An 18,232-nucleotide genomic window follows, 5' to 3' on the forward strand; every position below is an offset into this window, starting at 1 on the left:
ATCACTCATTTCAGTCGACAAATATAGCAGCTATAATTTTTGTAAATATAAAGCAGAATGCCAATGTACTGTGTTCATTCTCTGAACTGTGCCAAGTTCTGCCGTATGGGATCTGCCGTGTTTAACTGCTGTTTGCTTTTAGGCAGTTTGCCACAATGTGGATGTGCGTCACCGTTTTACAGCAAAGTAGTGGATTGTCAAACATATATATACATATAGTTATGTAGTTATATAGCCTTCAGCATTTTATATTTTTCTGTTGCTTCATGATGCAGATTTTAAAATGAACCTTTATTCAGCAATGACAGCTTTTTATAGGTTGTGCCAAGGTCACTCTAGTGGGCAGTTATTTAGTTTCTTACTATCTTGGCATTAGTGTTTATGGAATGTTTCATATAAATAATTATTTTTAACATAAATGTGTCTTATTTGTTTGATTTGGAAGAAACATGTGCACTTCAAGATTTTAATGAAATCTAAATGGATTTCTTTAAAACTAAAGCTATTGAAAAACCAACAGTTGTTTTGAAAAGCTCATCTTAATGAATACAGCAGTGTGTGTCTTATATATTTTCATAAAAGCCTGCAGCAGTGGGTGTTTACTGTGGCGTTTTATTAGAGGACTAATTTGTTGGATCAAATAATACATTTTCCTAAGTGCTAATTTCCATCCATAATGAAATGTATATCATTTGAAGTTGTGTCGTGGGACTTAACTCAATGACAGATTTTATAAATATTTTACCATACTAATGTGAATGGTATGCAGAACAGACAGGCTAATAGAAATAACTTTTTCAAAGTGTTTATAAGCTTTGAAACACTGGAGGTGGGCTTTGGGAAGTATTTATCCCACGTTACTTAAATTGTATAATGTATTGGCCCAGTGCTTATGAGATCAGTAAAAATAAGTGTTTTATTGACACTAGAAAGCATAAGACATGTATATCCATGGTGCCCATAAGAGTTGATAAGTTGTGTTTTTTTAAATTAATAAAATAGAAGGTTAAAAAATGACTAGAGAATAACTAGGTTTTAACTAGATTATTTTTCAAATAGCTAATGTGTTAATCTCATATGTAAAACACAAAAGATGAGTTAAGTCTATAATTGTTCTATGTATAAACTCTTAGTCATGGCAGAGAGGCAAAACTGGTGTGGGAACATTTAATTGTTCACAAATTAGAAAAGTGGAAAATACAATGAGCAGTACAAATGTGTACCAAATCAAATATCTTAAGTTGAAAGATTATGACAATAATAATAATACAAAAGCAGTATCTGTTTTATTAAAACTTTAACTCACTTTTTTGTTACAAGAAAATATGTTAACCTTTTGTAATACAATGTATGGGTTTTTCTTCATGAAATAAATATATGCATACATAAATAGATATGGTACAGTGCATCAGAAAGGACCACCATAACTTTATATGAGCATCTATAATGCACATCTACAAAACATAGAACAAGATAATTACAATACGAGAGAGACAGAGAGAAAAATGTATTACACTCTCTGGAAATTCTTGATATATCCCCATATTAATAACCGTGTGAAATGGCACACCTCTCTGCTGGTTTGTTTCAGGTGGAGGAACAAATCAAGCTGCTGGACAAAGGAGTGACACACATCGGTGTAGGAACCCCCGGCAGGATTACGGCTCTGATAGACAAAGGCACTGACCTGTCCTCTTTTTTCCCTGTTGTCTTACATTTTCATAAAATCATAGGACAAATCTGAATACCAGCAACAGACTTATTGCTTCTGTTATTTATTTAATTTTCAAAGGTTTCAAACCATTCTTCAGGTTGTGGAAATACATTTCCATCCTTAAAAGAAAGGCTATATGTTATACTTTCTCATCCAACCCCTGTTAAAATACCTATAAACCCCTCAAAAGAAATAAAGAAACAAAGTGAAAATGACAGCTAAGGCAGAAATTGTCTTGCTCTTTAATATGTCAACAAGATACATTTGTTTTCAGTTGTGTTTAAAACATAGTTACAAAATCTGTGTAAAGTGGTTTAGCCTAAATGGCTCCCCAGCTGGTATGAGTTCATACATCCCCAGTTAGAAGCAGAAACAAATTGTGTTGACAGAAGCTGTGATGTACTGCCATCTTTTGGTAGTGTTGTATTTATGCTTCTGGAAAAAATATTAAACTCCTGACCTCTTTCTGAAGATATGATGTCCTAGCGTTCTATGAGCTCACCACAAAAATGCAGTATCTCAATAAAATGATGTGATTAAATAAATAAATAAACGAAGCACTTAGTTGCCATGAAAATGAGCACTTCGGAAAGGAATGTGCAAGGCTGGGAAACCTTGACTGTCAGATGAAGGTTGAGGGAATATAAACAGACTGGAATTGAAGGCACGTCCTGGGTTATGAAAAGCACACAAAAAAACATTAGACATTGACACAGTTTAGAAAAACAAATAGACAGAGGATTATTCATAATAGTCATGTGGGCCACTGAATTTAATCATCATTTGTGATATCATTCCAGATGGCTTGACACTCAAAGCGCTGAAGTATGTGGTGTTAGACTGGAACTGGAGAGACCAGAAACTGAGGCGAATGGCAGATATTCCTGAGGTATGGTCCTGCCCTTTTTGGGTGTATTGAGCCGTGTTTTATACAGTTTACTTATACTTGAATCAACAGTCTCTTTTACATTGCAGGTACTTTATGTATTTAATCCCTTATCTTAGATAAATAATAGCCCTAATGCCTAGGAGCCTATAATATTTTAAGTTAGATTCTTGGTAGGAGTTGGGGCACTTTATGATTTCCTGTTGTTAAGAGAATCTCTTTTTTTGTACCATTTCAGGTCAGAGTGGACATGCTGAAGTTTCTGGAAGCTGGAATCATCCAGGCCTGCAACGCTGGAAGTCTTAAACTGGGGCTGTTTTGACAGACTTTGATTCAGTATCATGGATAATGATCCAGCAGAACTGCAGCATAAACCTTTATCCTGTGTGCAGAGTCTTAGCTAATGTTATATGCGTGACTATTTCAATTGCCTGTGCTTTATCTCACCTTTTGTTTAATTATACGTTGCTTTTATTTTGTCATTGTTATCAGCAATGATCTTTGCTTATGAATATGTAATAAATTCACCCAAAAAGGACTTTTGTTGTTGTTTTCTCCTGAGATACTGAATTGCTTGCTGTTCTGTTACAGAAACTCCCACTCCTAGAACTAGATTATAGATCAGCATTACTCAGCTAACATGCATGTTAACTGAATCTGCACGGGTTTAAACAAAACTTTCTGGAACCGAGCACTTTTATATTTTCTTTCTGTGATACAAATCCTTGACATTGTACTAACTCTTCAAAGTACCCGAATGTAAAGTGACTTTACCATTTGAATATATTTTCCAGCTGAAAGCCCAATTCACAAATCCAGTTGTGCATTATTAATGTGAGACACATAATCAGTTGCAGTAATTTCCAAGGTAATCCGACACCTTTGTTCTCATTTATTAAAATTATCATCAGTGCTTACTTCCCTGTGTTTTGTTTAAGCTTTGTAATCTCAATGGAATATGAAGTTTGTGATAACAGCTGCTCAAACACCCTACAAACATGGACATATACAGACAAAGATACACCATACTTCATATTTAGTGTCATATTTGCTGGGGGAAAGTGACCCTATATGGTTTTTACTGAATATGGAAGAAAATAAAAGGGTCTGTTTCTTTAAAAAAACAGACCATGCAAAAGGAAGGAAGGAAAAGGCGGAAGAACACAAGTGTGATTGCAGTTAATGAGTAACAGACCTCTGGTTTCAAAGGTTTGACAATGCTGGAGAGGCAGCAGGACACGCTAAGCAGACGTTGTGACCGGCTACTTCAGACGAGGTTTTAAAAAGGGGTGCAGTTTTTCTTCAGGTGTAGGGGAATATGTTGAAAAACAAGGTCAATGCGGGAGGCCCCTTTGCGAGGCGCCCTGACAACACGGCTTTCAAGCAGCAGAAGCTTCCTGCCTGGTCCCCCTCCCTCACTGCCCAGACGGTCCTGCCGTTCTTCTACCTGATCGGTCTGCTGTGTGTTCTCATGGGCATCTGGCTTTACCTCACTGTCACTGCAACCCAAGAGATGAAGGTAAGGATTTGTTACCTCCTGCAGTTACTAGTATAGTCTGCTCAACAGTCCCTGTGTTTCTATTAAAGCTCAACTCCAAATACCGAACCTACACTTCCTGACTGAGAGTTACTTCTGGTCTCAGGTAAGAGAGCCCTTACTGTACAGGGGAGTGGCTATGTGTGCATATGTCAATCATCACCTGGGCAATAAAGAGAGCTGCAGCTCATGTTATTAACATATTATCACAGTTGGATGTGGACAGGTATACATTTCTGTGCAACCTGAGACTGGATCTATGTAGGACTTATTTTCTCTGAAGGCTGGAGAAAAAATGCACACTAAACTCACAGATAATGTATTTGAATGTATATAGACAACACAACCTCCAGAGATCATTGTTGTGTAGATTAACATGAATCTCAACTTTTAGGAAACATACAATAAAGGTTATTTATTTCAGTGCAGATTTCACAAACAGGATGGGGTGTAGATAAAGAAAGGGTATGCAGTTAGGTGCTTTTCTTGTCCTGACTTATCTAACTTGTGTTATGTGTTCACTTCATATTTTAATTGAAAATTCCAATACAATTTGTTTTTTTTGTTTTTTTTGTTTTAGTTATTTTTTTCAATCTAAACCAGTACCAAAAATGATTTAAAGATTCATATTAGGAAATAGATTTTTCAATTTTTCAATCAATAAGTAAAATGAAGATGAAGCAACTGTTTCCAGTATGTCAACTCTTTAATTGTAACCTGGCAACTGTTGCTGTGCAATTAATCCCATTTAATTAATCTATCAATTTATTCTGTAAATCATCAACCCTTGCATCTTCTGACACACTGTGAACACTTTCTCAGCCCACTACATGTTCTCCACATTTACCTAGGGCCAGTGAAATCATTTATGTGTGTTTTATATATAAAGATTTGTAAAAATTGAATCCCTTTGAAAATTAGGTACCTCAAATTGATGTGCTGAGGGACTGAGGGAGAGAACAGTATTGTTCCGTCTTCTTCCCTTTAATCATAAGTTGTTTGTTATTTAAAGCAAATTGTACATTGTGAGTAAATCAGATGTTCATGCTGTAGGTTTCAATTAATGTGTTAGTTGTTTTTATACAGCTATACTTCTGTTTTCCCTCTTGCCTTGCAGATTGACTACACAGATATAGATAACTGCTCTGCCTGCTATGAGCTGCGCAAAGATAGCCATAACTCAACCAAGGAATGTCAGTGCACTGTCCATTTTACTCTCACCGAAGGATTCAAAGTATGTTGCAACTGATACAAACTGATGAAAGTGTACAATCCTGCATTGTTTTGGTATAACTACAACCCCAGAAGGAATGTACTTCAGATTAAAGTGGTTCTGCTTTTTCAGTCAATTTAAGCAAATGTCCCTAACATTTTAAGTAGGAAAGCTACCACATTTAACTTTTAATCAAATGGTGTCATGGTTGTTTGTTATAATTAAATCATATTCTGTGTTGACATCCCTCATTTGACAGCAAAGAAAAACAATTATGTTGGGCTTTCCATTACACCACCATGAATGCACTCAACTGTAGCTACAGTTTGTCTGCTTTGCTCACTGCCTTCCTTGTGGTACAAATCTGCACTGAAACCATGGGGCGGTTGTCGATGGGTGCATTTAATTTTTCAGGGGGATGTATTTATCTACTACGGGCTAATAAACTTCCACCAGAACCTGCGGAGATACATGGACTCTAGGAGTGATGCACAGCTTGTGGGTAGGAAAAGTCAACTTAAAGTAAGTTTCCATCTTCCTCATTCTGTGTATATGTCCTCTTGCTGTATTGTGTAATTTCACTACTTAGGCTTCAGCAAAACAGTTATGGATTCTGGCTTAATGTGGTGTAGCTTTATATCATATTTAATATTCAATTTGTATTGACTGATCTTATTTCATGCTTATTTTAGCCTCTTCCTCATCGTTTTTATTAATTTCCTCTTTGTTTTTTGAAATGTTCTTTGTTGATTTAAATAAGTCTTTGTTTTCCTGCTGACAATCTACTTACCTCCTTCAAATGGATGTGCCCTCATTTCAATTATACGCATGTGTGATAAATAACAATGTGATCATTAATCCCAGTCAGTACAGATTAAAGCTATTGTATATTCAAAGAAAGAGATCTTCCAGGACTTCTACATTTTTTGGATGTTCGGAAAATCTATTTTCTTTGTTTGTCAGTCTTTGTTTATTACAGAGTAGATATACTGAATGAGAAATTTTAAACAAGCATTGTATATTGAAAAAGCCACTTGATGTCACACTACATTAAGATAACAAATATTTGTATTAATGCAGACGACACAAGATACTTGTGCACCCTTTGACAAAACCAGTGATAACATTCCTATTGCACCCTGTGGGGCTATTGCCAACAGCATCTTCAATGGTAAATGACCATCTAACTGCCTTTGCTTCAGATGTATTATAAGTTTGTTTGTCCAACCATGGTGCAGATAGAGAAACAAAACGGCATCTGAACATTTGAGTAATCACAGCTGATGTCTGTTTCAAGTTTTAAATCAACATGATACCAAATCATGTTTAAATTGTTTAAATGAACTACTGTTTTCTTCAGTATCAATATTCTCTTTATGTACAGTGTGTAGCACTGTCGTAAGCCAGTTTATAGCATATTTTACTACTCTGACTAGTTCTTTGTCTGAATTCTTTCTACATCCAGACTTTGTCACCACTTTATTTTTGCAACGGTTCTGAAATATGATTTCCTTGAAGTACTTGTAATACATTTGAAATTATTGAGCAAGACTGGACAGAAAACAGAATATCTAGAGACTCTGCCATTATTATTATTATTATTATTATTATTATTATTATTATTATTATTATTATTATTATTATTTTAGTTGTTGTCATTGTTATTATTTTTATAGTTGTTTTTGAAAGGTTTTTCAAAAAATCTTGGCATAGCAACACCCAGTATACCCAAAGATTATCTAATACAAACATTTATCATCTCACAGGTTCAAGTTACAATTGACATGTAAAAGAATGTGCTGTCTTTTTATTTAACAGATTCCTTTGAGGTTTTCTTTCACCCAGCTGGGGGTATGGAAATGGCTGTGTCTGTCTCAAAGACGGATCTTACGTGGTACACTGACAAAAATGTGAAGTTTAAGAACCCAGGGCCAACCAATGAAACTCTGTCGGAAATCTTTTCAGGTCTGTTATTCAAGAAGAGTTCCTCTTAAACAAACTTTTAATTATTTCATTTTCTTTTCAGTGCCTGTTTCTGCCTGTTTTGGACATTTGTTTCTTCTTCCAATATTAAGCATGACCATGATTATTCCTATTTGTGTAACTTGGAACACTCACTCATGAGATCAATCAATAAGAGCAATAGGAAATGTTTAATTTTAATTACTATTGATATTGTTTCTTCTAGGTTATCAGGTGTAATTACAGCATTCATTCTTCTTTTTAATAATTATAACAAGCACTGTTTCCACCATCATGGACAAAGTGTGTACAATTAAATGAATAGAGTGTATAGCTTAATGCCTCTTTTAACCAGTTTTTAGAACATAATATATGTTTGCACATCTTTACATTGAATCTACATTTCCTTTTTGTTGGTTTCTCCAATCATGCAATATTTGATGGATCAGGTGTTTCCATATGGCCCCCAAAGTTATGAAAATGTCTGTTAATTTCAGATTATGTTCAACTCTGTCCTTCAGAAACAGGTGGAATCCAGGCCTAATGGTGTTCTTCTGGGATTTGTGTTTTAGGAACGGCTCAGCCAATTTACTGGCGGAAACCTGTTTATATGCTGGATCCATATGAAAGAAGTAACAATGGTTTTGTGAATGAAGATTTCATTGTTTGGATGAGAGAGGCAGCATTTCCAAATTTCAAGAAACTCTATGGTAGATTGAATCACACCCCAGAGTTTAGTAATGGACTCCCACCTGGGAACTACAGCATCCAGATTTCATACAGTATCCTTCAAATAAAGTGTTCCTACTTCTGACTTCCTTCTACAGCACAGTGACATCCTCTGTGTATGTCTAATGTACATCTGAGTTAGGTCTGTCAGCTTTAAATTATTATCATCTCACTAAAGTATGCATAAAAACAGTTATTTCTGATAGCAATTTTATTAGGGAAATGTAATTTAGGGCCAGCACTAATAGTGCAGATGATAATCAATATATTATTTAGACATAAAGGTAAGTGGTAAAATATAGATTAGGTCAAGAGAAGGGGGTTTGAACCCCTTCGTCTTCTGTTTTTTAATCAATCTAAGCTCTTACTTTAGGTATTGTATACCATAATTTAAGTAGTAATGTGTTTATACAGCATTTACATTTTATGGAGTTTTTGTTCCAACAATAAAATGAAATAAAAGTTTGTACCTGTGGTTACTGTTAAGAGTGTCCAATGGAATAGCTTTATTCATTGTTATAACAAGAGCATTACTTTCTCAGAAATGTCCTTTCCTCATTGTGTGTCCTGCAAAATGATATATTTATTTAAAATTGTCACCTGCAATTGAAAAACGTTTCCTCCCTCCCACAAGTTACAATAGTTTGAAGAAACATTATTTTATTTTATTTTGATTATTTTCACCTTAATCTCTGCCTCAGATTTTCCTGTGCAATATTTTCAAGGGAAAAAGCTGGTGATCCTTTCAACAGTGTCCTGGTTTGGGGGCCATAACATGTTCCTGCCAATTGCCTACATTGTGTCTGGAGGTATTATCATCATTGCTGCCATGATCTTAACTGGCTTTTATTTTAAAGTGGGAAAACATAATTTGGATTTGGAAGATTAAACCTGAGTTGCGTTTTATGAACTGCTTGAGCCAACACTATGCATTTGTGTCTAATGATATAATACATATAAACTATCTTAATTTCACATAAGCCCATCAAAGAGATTTGTTTTTCAGGAAGTGCATTTATGCAAAGGAATGATAACCCACACCAAAATATACATTGTTTCGCCCATTGTCATATAGTGACTTTACTATCCAAAAATGTTTGTGTTGCTGTTGTTGTTTTAATTTATATTTGTATTGCAAAGTATCCTCTGATGAATGACAAATAACCACTATTCCCTTAATTAGAACTTCTAGCTTCTAATATTTTGTAAACATTTGTATAAAAGCTGTGATTCTCTATGATCTTAATTTAATTTCACTTTATGTTTTAAATGTTTATGATTTTGGTGTGATTTCTGTGATTTTACATTATGAGATTAATAGTGTTCTACTTTTGATAGATTTTATTTTATTCTGAAAATGTAATGTGATACTATATTTTTACTTTAACTTGATATAGAGAAATAACAACGAAATAAAGATTGTTTTGTACACTTTGGGAAGTGTTTTGTGAGTATATTAACATACCCACGTTGGCTTTTATATTTTTGGAGAACAATACACTATTACGTTATGTAAATTATGCAGCTGTCAGTGTGTGAGCATTACAGTTGGAAGGAATACATACTCAACGGCTGTAACTTGAGCTTAATTAAATCCTAATAAGGAACAGGAGTTGTTAATGTCAATGTTTACGGTTTCATATTCACATGTATCAAATTTATTGGTCTATTGCATGATATCAGAAAAGACCATTTCTTTATTTATATTGTATTGTCTGTTTCCTATTCTTTCACATTGTATTAGAAAAATAACTTTGTGGTTCATAAATGTTTTACTAATGTGTTATGCACCGATCAGCCATAACATTATGACCACCTGCCTAATATTGTGTAGGTCCCCCTTTTGCCGTCAAAACAGCCCTGACCCGTCGAGCCATGGACTCCACTAGACCTCTGAAGGTGTGCTGTGGTATCTGGCACCAAGACGTTAGCAGCAGATCCTTTAAGTCCTGTAAGTTGCGAGGTGGGGCCTCCATGGATCGGACTTGTTTGTCCAGCACATCCCACAGATGCTCGATTGGATTGAGATCTGGGGAATTTGGAGGCCAAGCCAACACCTTGAACTCGTGATTCATCAGACCAGGCCACCTTCTTCCATTGCTCCGTGGTCCAGTTCTGATGCTCACGTGCCCATTGTAGGTGCTTTCAGCAGTGGACAGGGGTCAGCATGGGCACCCTGACTGGTCTGCGGCTACGCAGCCCCATACGCAACAAACTGCGATGCACTGTGTGTTCTGACACCTTTCTATCAGAACCAGCATTCACTTTTTCAACAATTTGAGCTACAGTAGCTCGTCTGTTGGATCGGACCACACGGGCCAGCCTTCGCTCCCCACGTGCATCAGTGAGTCTTGGCCGCCCATGACCCTGTCGCCGGTTCACCGCTTTACCTTCCTTGGACCACTTTTGATAGGTACTGACCACTGCAGACCGGGAACACCCCACAAGAGCTGCAGTTTTGGAGATGCTCTGATCCAGTCATCTAGCCATCACAATTTGGCCCTTGTCAAAGTCGCTCGGATCCTTACGCTGCCCATTTTTCCTGCTTCTAACACATCAACTTTGAGGACAAAATGTTCACTTGCTGCCTAATGTATCCCACCCACGGACAGGTGCCATGATAATGAGATTATCAGTGTTATTCACTTCACCTGTCAGTGGTCATAATGTTATGGCTGATCGGTGTATAAATGATTTATTAATATTAGTTCATTAGAAGCCTAGAACATCAGAACGTAAGACGTTCATTGTAATCTAAAGATTACACCCAGGTTTAGGACCCAGAGAAATGGCAGGAATACTGAACTAATAAATCTAGTAAAATGTATATACGACTGTCTGGTGTGTTTTACTTGTGTGAATTAGATACATAACTGGGATCAGCAATAAAATAGGTTTGTTACTTCCGATACTATTATGTACTGTGGGGTGGATACGTTTAGTAGCCATAGTTATGTAGTGTAGTAGTAAACTTCACCAAAAAATTACTTCCTTCTAAACGTTATCTCACCAGAGATTGGTTTTGGAAATCTCTCAGGTGGTTTTCATGCAGAATTGACAGGTACCGTGCACAATGTTAACGTCAACCCGATTATAAGAGACGGCATGGAAAACAATAACTGCTGCATAACTCCCGAAAACAAAGTCAGCATTATTATTATTTAATTAATAAATACTGGGATGCTACTCAAAATATCCTTTATTTAGATAAAAGTCCTTTGTCCACTCATTGCATCTGAGCAGAGCGTCGCTTTATCATTTCCTCTTAGACGAAGCAGCCAATCCCAGGCAGACGAGGTTACCCGGATGTACTATCTGCACTTCCTGGTCGAGTGTCGCTACGTAAGACGTCATTACCAATGAAAACAGTGCGGGGACGATTCAAAAAATGTTAAAGCAGTTTAGGTTTGTGTGTGTGTTTATTTAATTTAATTTTAATTCTGTTTCTATGCAATGCACACATTTTACGTAATGTGAATCTACGGTAAGTTGCAGCTCTTGGTTCAGTGAGCTTTTTCATACGGCTAGTAATATCTGCTATTATATCAATTACAGCGGAAAATAATAATAATAATAATACGACATGCTTCTGTAATGAACTCATTAGATTGAGTCGTAGTATTAACAGTTAATTTAATCTGTATCGATGCAATTAAATTCGTGCTTAATATATGCCTGCCAAGTTTATACAGTACCTGCAAGTTTAGCTGCATTGTCGATTCATGACTGAATGCCAATGTATTTTGTTACACCAATACCATCTACAGTGAAATTGTTTTAAGCCTTCTTTTCTAAATCATTACACATGCACAAAACGTATTACCTAGATATAGTCTAGCCATTCATAATTGTAATTATTTGTTTTGTGTTCTTGAAACCTCACTGTGGTCAGTAAGTTTTGGTGCAATCAGTAAAAAGACTAATAAACTTCTATGCACTAATTATAACTAATTACAATGTATATCTACCCTTGTTGAAAATTTATATAATTTGAAAATGGCGTCTAGATTTAAAGTAAAACAGTTTTAATTAATTACTATTTCTTAATGGTGTTGGTATTTCTTTCCATACTTTCCATTATTCTACAATAAATAATTAAAATATTTAGAATACTAGGCTTAACTTGGTCTAGTAGAAGTTGACATTCACCCTCTTTAGTGTCAAACTGTACCATAGCACAGAATTAACCATTTTGCATCTAATAGAAGTTTTTATTTCTGTCTTTCTTACACTCACTTTCTCCAGCTGTCATTACACTGAGCGTTTTATACTAGAGCTGTGACAATGAGTGCGACGCAACTAAGCCAGAAAGCCATGGATACAAAACGTTCGGGAGGAAGCTCTAGAAAAAGAGCAGAGCGCAAAAGAAGACCCAAGGACAAGCCTGAAGATGTTTCATATGGCAAGAGCGCAACAAAGCCAAGTGTGCACAGGGACAGCCTGGCCCGGAGTGCAGCTTGCAGCCCCTTGAGGAAGGTGCTCAATGTGATCCCAACAGGGAAGCAGTTACCCAGGACACCTCCCCCGGGGACTCCAGCTCTGAACCCCGAAGGTGCTAAGAAACTACATAACATGAGGAGAAATGGAGGAAACCAGGACATGGAAGGTGTGCCTGCTCCTGAAAGAGACGCTGCTGGAGAAAGGCATGGGCACGATGAGGTAAGTGCCGGTTGCAATGCACTGGTAAGCTGTGTCCAACACTGAACCTGGCACATTGACCTGCACATCTACACTGTGCGGCTGTTCGAGTTCAGGACACACAGCTACCACAGAGCATTTCTTTTTTTAAGTTTGGAGAATTCTAGTCTCCAAGTGAGGCAGCTCTTTACATGTGATGTTACTTTTTCTCTTTCCAGAATTTGCCAGGTTCAGATGTCATGACTCAACAAGCGTCAGAGTGTTTGATTGAGGACCCCAACGACATCCTGAAAGAGCCTTCAGATGTGCAGGACTTGGAAGAGCAGAGAGAGATGAGGGAGAAGGCTATGAGGAGGAGGAAGAGCACCCTGGCCGTCGCTGGTAAGTATGTTTCATTCAGAAGTGACCGTATTTCAATCCGTGCTGCTGGCAGAAGTTTTCAGATGTCACTGCGGACAAATTACTATTTTCTTTTTTTTGTTTTGTTTATTTCAAAATATATCTTGGATATCTTTATCCAAGCTACCTTCCAAAACTAATATCTTCATATTAGATCTATCATGAAAGGAAAAAAATGCTTAAGTTAAAAAGTACTGCTTTTCTCAATACAAATGAGGAGAAACCGAAACAAAGCTCTTCTCCTTATATCTACTGTATGTTCATTTTAATTGTTGCCCTCTGTAACAGTAGCACACTATAACTTGCAATCAAATACCACCTTGTTTCACAAAGACCCAGCTGCAGTACAGATATCTCCAGGGTGGAACAACTGATGATATATTTTAAATAGGTGACGTGTCCATGTGGCATCATGATTGGAGTGCTTATTCTGGCATTTTTGTGATTTGATTCCTGAAGCGCACCATGGTGAAGTAGACCAGGAGGGCATGGTTAAAGGCATGCAGGGCTACGAGTGGACTGAGGCCGACTTGGAGTTTGTTGAGCGAATGAAGAACGAGAAGCTGCTTCAGCAGCTGAAGGTGAGAACTGAAGGATTTTTGCAGGGAAAATATGCTCTTCACTAGTATTGTTTAGGCCTACCTTTTACTGATAATAAACTGGCAGCATTCCTTATTAACCATCCATGAAAGCGTCAGGACTAGGCCTGTTTAAAATTATAGAAAGAACAAATAATTTCCTCTCTTGCTTTCATTAAGAGTCACCTGTATGTTTTGTTCTTGCATGACAGATTTAAGGAACATAGGCCGGCCAGACAGAGTTCAAATACACATGCAATGTTGAGATGTAATGAGTTTGCTCTTTAATTTGTAACGTAACGTCATGGGATATGGAAAATGGTTTGGGGTTGACTACAGCCTTTCATTACTGCACATTTTTGCTTTACTCTGTTGTTGTCTGTTATTAAATCACTAATTCAAATAAATCTATTAGATGGAATCAAGATTTATTTATCCAAGTAAACCTTTTACAAAGTTGACCTTAATGTGCTTTTTTACCAACACCTTTTAACACTTCCAGCTTTGATTCCTCTAACTCATTACCAATGATGGATGCTCATATATCGATGTATTTGTATTTGATTTATTTATTTCATGTACTTGTTTTCAGACAGAATTAAAAATCTTACAAAAACAGCTGAAAGACGAGCAGCAGAAGAAGGACCTGTCTTTAGCAATGAAGGAGAAGATCCAAGCAGACTTCTCAGACATGGTAAATTCTGGTTTATAATCTGATCAGAATCTAGTTAATATTCTTCTATATTAATACGTCTTATGCATACTGGTGGGAAGCTACTGGGACATATCGTATTCTTATATGAAATCAATATTGCAAAGAAGAGATTTTATTAGTTGTACCTTTTTTAGTTGTATTGAAGTCACTTCTAACCAAGGCTGTGGTCTGTGTTTTTCCAGAGCACCTCTTTTGACCAAACCCTGAAACTTGGGAGGGCCTTCCTCTGTGCTAAACTGGGTACTAAGAAAGTGAAGTCTTTGCCCCCTGAAGAGGTGATCTCACAGATGAGTGTGGCCGATATCCAGCATGTCTGTCAGGAGGAAAAATCCAAACTTCAGATTTTACAGAAGGAAGTGGAGATTGGGCAGCGAAAAACAGCCAAGCAGGTTGCACAAGAAGAGCAACTCAGGTAATGCACAGGGGTTAGACAAACTAATATTGTTGTGAACTATACTGCTGAATAACAAAAAGGTTTTCTTTCTTTTATTAGTTGTGTAGCACAAGAGTAGGGAATGGAAATATGAAAAGATTGCCAATGCTGCATAGTTATTTATATTCTTATTAACCTGGACAGGGAAGTTCTCTGTGCAACGTTTGTATAGTTTATTCTATATATCTTTTTGTAGATTAGCCTTAACCCATTCCACAAGAGATCTGAATCATCATAGCATTTCTTCTTGTATAAATCTAATAATTCCTCTTTCCTTCTCATGTTCACTAGTTTGTGTGTTTTGAATCATCATGCTATTGTCTTTGTATTTAGAGTCAAGAAAAAACTGTGTGAAGAAGAAATGGAAAAGCAGGAAAGAAGGACCCTGATGGCAAAGGTAAAACTACTGCCACACAAAATGTAAAATTCAACTTTATGTACAGATTTAGTTCTGTTTAGAGCAGCCAGATGTCAGTGTTTTTCTTTAAAAAACCAGTTTGACAGATTTTATTTCTATGGCAGCTTAAGTACTACACACTTAAATGTATTACATTTGTCTTTTTACCTCTGCAAATACTCTACAATAAGATTTGCATTGATTAGAAACTTTGTTGTACACCCTTTTCTTTGTTGCAGGAGAATGTGGACCATATGAAGGCAGAGCTGTCAGATCTGAAGTCTAAACTCTCTGAATCACAGGTTAGTCCTATTTTCTACACTGATTCACCTGAAATATTACTTTATTTTTTGTTTTGTTTGTCCAAGATGTCATCTCTTTACCTGGAGCACATACAAAGAAATTGTAGCAGCTTTCTATTTTTTAATCTTGGTTTAATTTGCATGATATACAGATGGGTGACAAATTAAAAGAAAAACCTGAACAAATGAGTGGAGGAACATAACGAATGCAGGTGCCTCCAATCAGGTGTACTGCATGATACAATTAAGCAATTAACATACTATCATGCTCTGTGGCATGTGTACAAATGCTGAATAGGTCCAGTTGACCTTGATTTTGCATCAAGATGGCAAGAGGAAAGGATCTAAGTGACTTTGAAAGAGGGGTCATTATTGGAGCACAAATGGCAGGAGTTTCAGTCACAAAGACTGGCTAGTGTCTCAATAGGAACAGTGACTACAGTTACATCTGCATTTAGATCTATGGGAAAGACATCAGTAAATAGGGTTGGACACTGTGGTCGAAAGCACACATTCGATGACCCTGGCACTGGTGTATTCCTGCGATATGTAAGGAAAAACAGAAGAGCAACTCTTTCCCAGGTGACTGAGAATGTCAATGCAGGACATGATCAGACTGTGTCAGCAAGAACAGTCCGTTGAGAACTACACAGAGAGGGGTATTATAGTAGGGCTGCAGTGCATAAACCCCTCATTACAAAGACAAATGCACATCTGAGAGTCCAGTGGTGCAAAAACCATAGGCACTGGTCTACAGAGATGTGGAACAAAATTATCTGGTCAGATGAGTCATCCTTCAACATATTCTCGACAAGTGGGCGAATGCATGTGTGGCGACACCAAGAGAACGGTACAGGCCTGACTGCTTGACCCCTACAGTGAGGGGGTCCGGAGACTCTGTTATGCTGTGGGGGGTATTTTCCTGGCATGGAAAATGATGCAAATCATTACAAAGTTATTCTGAGTGATCACCTTTATCCTATGGTGACACATTTCTATCCTGATGGGAGTGGTCTCTTCCAGCATGACAATGCCCCCATCCACAGGGCACGAGGGCTCACTGAATGGTTTGATGAGTATGAAAATGATGTGAATCATATGCTATGACCTTTGCAGTCACCAGATCTCAACCCAATTGAACACCTGTGGGAGATTTTGGACTGACATGTTAGACGGCGCTCTCCACCACCATCATCAAAACACCAAATGAGGGAATATCTTTTGGAAGAATGGTGTTCATCCCTCCAGTAGAGTCCAGAGACTCGTAGAATCTGTGCAAAGAGCATTGAAGCTGTTCTGGCGGCTCGTGGTGCCCAACACCTTACTGAGACACTTTGTTCATTTTTCCTTTTAATTTGTCAACCGTCTGTATTTGCTGCTGTCTTGAGAGGCCTTGAGGCCAGGACCTAGCTGTATGCCTGTCCTGCTGATGGAAATCCCCCCTGACTCTTTTCTGTCCATTCACAGGAGAAGTTAAAATCCATGAAAGGCCAGATAGAGACTCTCAAGGCATCCAAGCAGATGGAAGCCCTGTCTCTTGATGGCCAGAGCAAAGAAGATGTTGACATGACCAAAATTGTGAGGCGTTCAAAGCGAATACAACACAGGAAAGATCAATTCCTGGAAAGAGATGCAATTCTGAAGAGGATTCGTTTACCAAATTGATGCCATAGTAGGTAGTGCTGACTGCCAGGTGTTATTTATTGTTATTATTCTGTTGTGTATTTGTTAACTCTCCCCAATTCTAATTTGTCACTAATGTGTGAAATAAAGTTTTTTTTTTTTTTCTGTTAACATGCGGTTTAGATTGATTGTAATGATAAATGTGACTTTCCTTCTTTGGTGGAAATCTATGAACTGTGAAATCCATGAAACGGATTTTAAGAGCATGGTATTACTCGATGCTGACTAGATAGTTTTATTTCTAGTATCTCTTGTGCTTTATCTTTCAATATTAAGTATTCATGGAAATAATTGAAAACCTTCAAAGTGCACAAACCAAATTATATGGAGCCGGGTAAGAATAAAAAGGGTCACCCTTTTAAGGACCCTGTGAAATATTTAATGTGGTTTTCATATTAGGCTAGTGTGAATTCAGCCCCAACATAAAAGGAAAGGAAGTTTTAGTTCTGCTTATGGAACCTTTAATGTTACAACTTTGTAACCACTAGATGGCAATACTACCTAAAACAAGAGATCTTGATTACATTGTGATCTTTTCTTACATTTTGTATCCTTTTAGTTTTTGTTTATTCATCACCTTGATGGGCTGTTTTGGTGATTTTACTTGTTTTAAAAGACAAGCAAAACAACCACCCTAATGTCCTACTCATCAGCTGAGAAATATGACATTGTGACAAGATGTGCTTTTAAATCAATTTATTAAATCAATCCTTGGAGTAATTTCAAGTGTAGTAGCTAGAATCCTTTACACAACTCTTCCAATGATTTGAGTCATTTGCATACAAAGTGAATTGTAATTATTTCTAGCCACAGATGATGCATCTGACAGCATGTCCTGGAAAACAATCAAGACTGTTCATACATTTGGTTTAAAAATAGACAGCTAAAAATAATAATTGGGATGGAGAGACCCAATTATATATTAAGATCAATGGAAAATTTGCTGATCTAGTCAGAGGACTGGAACAGACTTTCCTTAACTGGTTAAAAGCAATCGCTGCAAGGAGAAATAAAGAACTCAAATCTTAGCTCAGGCTGTAGATAAT

General features: G+C 37.0%; 3 protein-coding genes across 4 annotated transcripts in view; all 3 read left to right on the forward strand.

Annotated features, from left to right (window-relative positions):
- Positions 1-3,138, forward strand: part of cmss1 (cms1 ribosomal small subunit homolog) — a 103,014-nt gene extending 99,876 nt beyond the window's left edge. For both annotated transcript variants that reach the window (XM_066706228.1, XM_066706229.1), the window contains exons 8-10: positions 1,592-1,679; positions 2,515-2,603; positions 2,839-3,138. In XM_066706228.1, coding sequence (XP_066562325.1) covers positions 1,592-1,679; positions 2,515-2,603; positions 2,839-2,922 — 261 coding nt within the window. In that variant the 3' untranslated portion in view covers positions 2,923-3,138. The remainder of the gene's footprint in view (positions 1-1,591; positions 1,680-2,514; positions 2,604-2,838) is intronic.
- A 614-nt stretch (positions 3,139-3,752) lies between these two features.
- Positions 3,753-9,475, forward strand: tmem30c (transmembrane protein 30C). The gene is made up of 7 exons (XM_066706230.1): positions 3,753-4,119; positions 5,255-5,371; positions 5,765-5,872; positions 6,431-6,521; positions 7,169-7,315; positions 7,885-8,094; positions 8,743-9,475. The coding sequence occupies exons 1-7, from the start codon at positions 3,919-3,921 to the stop codon at positions 8,928-8,930; spliced, it is 1,062 nt and encodes a 353-aa protein (XP_066562327.1). The 5' UTR covers positions 3,753-3,918; the 3' UTR covers positions 8,931-9,475.
- Positions 9,476-11,379: 1,904 nt separating this feature from the next.
- LOC136751014 (uncharacterized protein PF3D7_1120000) lies at positions 11,380-17,906 on the forward strand. Its single transcript, XM_066706232.1, has 9 exons — positions 11,380-11,525; positions 12,287-12,700; positions 12,898-13,060; positions 13,538-13,659; positions 14,249-14,350; positions 14,554-14,783; positions 15,138-15,201; positions 15,441-15,503; positions 16,971-17,906. Exons 2-9 carry the CDS (start codon positions 12,326-12,328, stop codon positions 17,166-17,168), a joined length of 1,317 nt encoding a protein of 438 aa, XP_066562329.1. The 5' UTR covers positions 11,380-11,525; positions 12,287-12,325; the 3' UTR covers positions 17,169-17,906.
- The last annotated feature ends 326 nt before the right edge of the window (positions 17,907-18,232 follow it).

The sequence above is a fragment of the Amia ocellicauda genome, chromosome 6 (genome assembly GCF_036373705.1).
Source record: "Amia ocellicauda isolate fAmiCal2 chromosome 6, fAmiCal2.hap1, whole genome shotgun sequence".
NCBI classification, from domain to species: domain Eukaryota; kingdom Metazoa; phylum Chordata; class Actinopteri; order Amiiformes; family Amiidae; genus Amia; species Amia ocellicauda.